Here is a 6,438-nt window from a genome sequence, read left to right as displayed (position 1 = left end):
AATCTTTGATTTTTTTCCAAATTAAGAATTAAGAAGAGATGATCTCCTTTCAAAGTGTAACATCCAAAACACACCGCAGAAATTATCCGGACTGCTTTAACTCCCTTGGCTCAATGCTGGGGGATCCTGGGAACTGTAGTTTTGTGAGGCCTTTTGCCTTCTCTGTCAGAGAGAGCTCTGGGGCCACCAGAAAGTACAGTTCCCAGGATTCCCTAGCACTGAGCCAGGGCAGTCAAAGCGGTCTCAAATTGGATTATTTCCAAGTGTGTTTGGGGATAGTTTCCTAACAACCTGCAATTATTATTATTATGATGATTCCTCCGTAGGTTCCCCCAATCCTCTGGAGTCCCTGGAGGCTCCTTTTTCCCTCTTCTCCTTCCCTCCTTCAGATGTTCCCCTGCTCTGGAAAAGGAGCATTTGGCAGCCTCCCCAACCCAAGGAGGCTGAGTGCCAAGGCCAAGCCTAGAGCCCTGACACATTTCCTCTCAAGCAGCTCGAAAGAGACCGAGGGGGAAGGCTGTGGGAGCCAAGAGAATGGCTGGGGAAAAGGAAAAAGGAGTTGCCCCAGGACACTTGTCCCTTCCTTTCCAGCCTGGCTGGCCCCTGAATGCCCCATTCTGGCGCTGGGCGTCGAGATGAGGGGACTCGCCCTGGCCTCTCTCCTCCTCCTCCTCCTCCCTTTCGTCGGGGCAGGGGTCTCTGGGGCCCAGGGAGCCCCCCTCACTTGGTGCCAGGGCTCCTCGGGGGCTTGCTACAGCCTCCACCGAGCCAGGCTGCCTTTCCCAAAGGCCCAGGAGGCCTGCGCTGAAGAGGGAGGCGCCTTGAGCACCGCCAGGGGCCCCGTCGAGATCCGGGCCCTCCTTGCTTTGCTGGGACGGGCGTCCAAGAACGGGTCCGTCGGCGGCGGCGGCGGCGGCGGGGCCTCCTTGTTCTGGCTGGGCTTGGCCAGGAAAGCCCAGCAGTGCACCTTGGAAGAGCTGCCCCTGCGAGGCTTCTCCTGGGAGGGGGTCCCCCAGGGGGAGGAGGAGGAGGCGCCCCCCGAGTGGCTGAGGGAGCCCAGCAAGTCCTGCACCTTGGCCAGGTGCGCCGGCCTGGAGGTGAGGCTGGGCCAGCCCCGCTTGGCGCCCTGGGGCCTGAGGGAGCAGCCTTGCGCCAAGGAGAGCCTGGGCTACATCTGCAAGTACAGCTACGACGGGGCTTCTTGCCCCGAGGTCCTCCCCAGCTTGGCCTCCTCCTCCTCCCTCGGCCCCCTCCTCCTCTACAGGCTGCCCTTTTCCCGCCTCCAGAGCGCCACTGCCTTGGAGTCCAGCCCTCCAGGGACTGAGCTCACCCTGCAGTGCCCTTTGGGGCGACAGGAGCGCTTCGTTTGCCGCCTTTCCCCCGACGAAGGGGGCTCCTCCTATTGGGAAGGCACCCAGGAGAGGCTCTGCTCCTGCCCCACGGGTTACTGGAGCCCCCTTGAGGCAGCCTGCGTGGAGGCCCACCGCTGCTTGGGGGCCCAAGGTGGCTTCCTCTGCCTCTGCGCCACCAGAGGCTTCCACTTGGGAGCCGACCCAGTCTCCTGCCTCAGAGATGTTGAGAGTGGGACCCCTTCCAGTTTGCCTCCAACGCCCACTCACCAGCCACCCAACAGTACTGGCCAACTTGGCACCAACGCCACCATCGAAGAGGGGCTTCCTTCTGGGGCGGGCGATGAAGAGAAGCCCCTCATGGCGGACTCCTCCAACTACGTCTTCATCCTCGTCACGCTGGCCGTGGTGATGCTGGTCCTCCTCATCATGGCCGCCCTGCAGGTCTTCCAGGTTTGCTTCAAGTTGTGCTCTTCCACCAAGGCCACCTCCACCACCAAGGATGAAGCGGCTACGACCGCCCCCCTCAAAGGTGACCCAGAGGCCTCCGCCACCTGCACCGACTCCGAAAACTCCCTGCAACCCAGCAAGGCCGAGTCCCAAGAAGGTCCTCTGGATGAGCCACAGCCAGGAGGCGGGCAAGAAGAACTGGAGGGACCCTGTATGTTGAGAGGTCCATAGAAGAGACAGATATTCTGTATAGATACAGATACAGAAGTTCTGTAGAGTGATCAGTAGAAGATATAGCCATGTTAGATCTGTAGGAGATACAGCTCTTTTGTATAGATACAGATACAGAAGTTGTGTAGAGTGATCAGTAGAAGATATAGCCATGTTAGATCTGTAGAAGATACAGATCTTCTGTATAGATAGAAATACAGAAGATCTGTAGAGAGGTCTGTAGAAGATATAGCTGTGTTAGTCTGCATGTAGACGGATGTATAGATTTATATTTTTTTTATTTAGAAGATACAGAAGATCTGTTGAGAGATCTGTAGAAGCACTGACAAAAAACCTGGCTGCTCCCCAACGGGATGCAGTCTCCTTTCGGGTCGCTACCAGGAGTTATCACATGTAATTTGCTGTCGATGCCTCTGGGCGGTTGCATCCCAAGTCCCATGTGTGCTTCGGAGGCCGCTTTTCAAAGTTGGAAAGCTCCCATCTTGGAAAAGTGACCTGGGATGCAGCCGAGTTGCAATCGCTTGGCGGCATCAGCACCTATTTACATGTGATAATTCTCAGTAGCAACTCAAAAGGTGACAGAATCCCATTGGGGAGCAGTTAGGTTTTTTGTTGGTGCTTAGTCTGTATGTAGACAGATCTGTAGAAGATATAGATCATATGTATAGATACAGACATAGAAGATCTATAGAGAGATCTGTAGAAAATATAGCCATGTTAATCTGTATGTAGAGATTCCCAAACTTTGGTTCTCCAGATGTTTCGGACTTCAGGTGCTGGCTGGCACTTCTGGGAGATGAAGTCCAAAAACACTTGGAGAAGCAAAGTTTGGGAATCACTATTCTACAGAGTAACACAGCTATATCTTGAATTCTACCACTCGGAGAGACCCTGAGAGGGCTGGCCCAGTTCCTCCAGAGACAAAGAACCAGCAGGGCTAGTTTGGGAGAAATCCACTTAGGGTTTTTTTGGGGAGGGAGTCTTCCCCCTTCCTTCTCCCCCCTTTCTTTCTCAACATTTTTATGGTTTCTGATGCATAACTCTCCTCCTCCAGGTCCCCAGAATCCCTGACCACTGGGTGAGATGGCTGAAGCTTCTGGGAATTATATTCCAAAATACCTCGAAGAGCAGACTTTGGGAACCACTGATCCAGAGGAAGAAAAGTTAAAGCAGCAGGGGCAGTGCTGTTGGTTCTTATCTCTGCCAAGAAGGAAGGAAGTGGGTGGTCAGGGGCCCAGTAGAGAAGCAGCTGAAAGAGGGAGCTGTTATTTCCTTCATTTATTTGCCTTCTCTCTATCTAGCTGCATGCATGCTGCAGAAATAATCCAGTTTGATGCCACTTTAACTACTGTGGCTTAATGCCGTGGAGTGCTGGGATTTATAGCTTGCTCCGCTTTGGTGGCACAACAAACTATAGCTTCCAGAATTCCATAGCACTGAACCATGGCAGTTAAAGTGGCATCAAACCAGATTATTTCTGCAGTGCAGATGCACCCTCCCCCCTCTCTGCCCATTAACATTATCCAATTATAGCACTATGATACTATTTTAACTATCCATGGTTGCATCCGGTGGAATCTTGAGGTTTGTGGTTTGGTTGTACAGCTATCTGACTGAGATTTCCCCTTAAACTGCAGTTCCCAGCATTGCATCAAATGGACCAGTGGTTCCCAAACATTTGGTCCTCCAGGTGTTTTGGACATCAGCTGTCAGAATTCCTGACTGTTGGTCAAGTTGACTGGAACTCTTAGAGCTGGAGTCCAAAACACCTGGAGGGCCACAGTTTGGGAAACACCAGAATATACCATGTTAATTAGAGTAGAATCACAGTGCTATAATGGATAGTGTGAATGGGCAGTCTCTCTGGGCATCACAGCAGTTGAGACCTTTCTGTCTCTTTACCTTGGGTCACTGGGGAGCATACCAGCAAAGTGTACTTGAGTAGATTGAACCCTCACCACTGCAAAAGAGAAGTAGGTGAGCTACTGAGTGAGCCAGTGGAGATGGCTGTGTCTGGAAGGAGTTGCTACCTCCACTTACTTCCCTATTATCTGTCCTTCGCTTTCCAGCTGTCTAGGCAACACAAATGTTGGAGTGTGTATGTGTGTGTGTTTGGTCTGGTTGGCCAGTCTCAACTGCTTCTCTTCCTAGAAGGATATTGCAAGCTCTGAAGATGCCAGCCCAGATGCTGGTGAAACATCAGGAATAAACTCTTACAGAACATGGCCACATGGCCCGGAAACCCCACAAAAAACTATAATGCAAGCTGTTCCTTGCTATTGTGCTCCAACTATCACGATTGCCTAGCTTTCTTTCTTATTTTTAAACTCAAAATGCTGCTGTTGTTCATTTTTCAGTTCTCCATTGAAATGTTAAAGGGTGAGTACTGGTCAGAAAGCCACAGAGTGCTGGAAGGTGCAGGTGGAATGAAACTCATTCAGATTTGTTTAGGGGTTCAATTGGCAGCACAATTCTGTATGTGCGCTTAGAAATAAGTCACATTCAGTGTAGTGGAATTTATTTGCAGCTGACTGTGTAGGGCTGCAGCTTGAGATAGACTTATTATCACTCCTGTGTCACACACCCTCTTCAGATTCTAGTTAATCTTTTGCACCAAAACTGTTTTCATGCCACAGGAGTTGTGTGTGAACAAGGAGGTCAATTTATAAGACTGAATGATCTGAAATCTATTCTGGCTTGATTGGCTGATGGTTTGGGTCCATGGTTGCTAATGTGAAGTGTATAGGCCAGTGTATACTACATTTATAATAATAATAATAATAATAAAATTTATTTTTACCCCGCCCTTCCAAATAGATCAGGGCGGCTTACAAAAGTGCATCAAGTGCACGCAGATACAATTAAAAACAGTAAACAACAGTCACAGAAAAACTAAAAACAGGAATAAAAGCCCCGTCGCCCCTCCTCATGGCCACGGAAGAGGAGGGGAGGCCCACAGGATCTTAGTCGGGGAATGCCTGCTTAAATAGGAAGGTCTTAAGATCCTTCCTAAATTGGGCCAGGGTGGTAGATGAGCGGAGCTCAATGGGCAGCGTGTTCCAAAGGGCTGGGGCAGCTATAGAAAAAGCCCTTCTAGACGTAGAAGCGCGCTTAGCCCCAGGCGCCTTCAGCAGTTGCTGCCCAGATGTTCTGAGGGTGCGAGGCGGATTGTACGGGGAGAGGCGGTCCTTTAGGAATCCTGGGCCCAAGCCATTTAGGGCTTTATAGGTGATAACCAACGCCTTATATTTATGTGATTAAATTGACTGTAAAAGTTTTTCCTTGTGGGTTACATATGCCATATGTATTTAGCATTTGTGTCTTTTCTTCACTAGGCAAAGATTTTTTTTAAACAAATCCCTTAGTTCTCTGTAAACACTGGCAAAGATCCTACATTATAGATGTAGATGTGAATGTGTAAATGTAAATTATCTCCTGCTTTGACATGCCAAACCTGCCTTAAGAGCTAGCAGTTGCACCGAACAATGGAAGCCCGTGGGCAGGGATCCGTCTAACTAAAAAGATTGAATGTACAGCACTGAGTAAATTTACAGTGCTTCATAAATAAAGGTTAATAATAATAATAATAACAAGCCTGTTCTGCTGGTGATCAGAGTGCAGCAGGATGACATTTTCAGCCCCCTCCCACCAGTGATCCATGATAGGATGAAGAATTGCAACAGGAGTCTTGATTCTGAGTGATGCACCACCGATTACTGTGAGAGGGAGCTAGAAACACCATCCTGCTCCACCCTGATTGCCAACACAACAGATCTCCATTCTTTCTGTGGATTGCTGGCTGTTCGGGAGGAGTATTTGTGATTGTGGCAATATTATCATGATTGTAAATATAAATATAAATGTGTAAGTCTAGTTTATGCATTTGTAAAACAAGATGCTGTCCATTGTATCCCTGAACTGACTAATTTTTATCTCAAAGATATAGCTGTGTTAGCCTATAGAATCAGTACATAAAGAGGTCTTGTAGCCCCTTTGAGATTAACTGAAGGAAAGAAGTTGGCAGCATGCGTTTTCATAGACTTAAGTCTACGAAAGCGCATGCTGCCAACTTCCTCATTTCAGTTAGCCACAAAGGGGCTACAAGGGTCCAAAACACACTGCAGAAATAATCCAGTTTGAGATCGCTTTAACTGCCCTGCTCAATGCTAGGGAATTATGAGAACAGTAGTTTTGTGGAGACATTTAGCCGTCTCTGTCAGAGATAGCTCTGGCACCACAATAAATGACTACAGTATTTCCAGGATTCCCTAGCACTGAGCCAGAGCAGTTAAAGTGGTCTCAAACTGGACTATTTCTGCAGTGTGGATTGGAGCAAGATCTATCTACATACTTTTTATCTGTTTCTTTTCATTTTATTACATTTTGTATTTGTTTTTGCTTTTGTAGT

The 6,438-nt window shown here is 48.9% G+C and overlaps 1 protein-coding gene across 1 annotated transcript; it reads left to right on the top strand.

Annotated features, from left to right (window-relative positions):
- The first annotated feature begins 504 nt into the window (after positions 1-504).
- CLEC14A (C-type lectin domain containing 14A) lies at positions 505-4,781 on the top strand. The gene is made up of 2 exons (XM_042456202.1): positions 505-2,010; positions 3,085-4,781. The coding sequence occupies exons 1-2, from the start codon at positions 636-638 to the stop codon at positions 3,099-3,101; spliced, it is 1,392 nt and encodes a 463-aa protein (XP_042312136.1). The 5' UTR covers positions 505-635; the 3' UTR covers positions 3,102-4,781.
- Positions 4,782-6,438: the final 1,657 nt, after the last annotated feature.

Source organism: Sceloporus undulatus, chromosome 1 (genome assembly GCF_019175285.1).
Source record: "Sceloporus undulatus isolate JIND9_A2432 ecotype Alabama chromosome 1, SceUnd_v1.1, whole genome shotgun sequence".
NCBI classification, from domain to species: domain Eukaryota; kingdom Metazoa; phylum Chordata; class Lepidosauria; order Squamata; family Phrynosomatidae; genus Sceloporus; species Sceloporus undulatus.
This window is presented reverse-complemented; position numbering and strand designations above follow the sequence as displayed.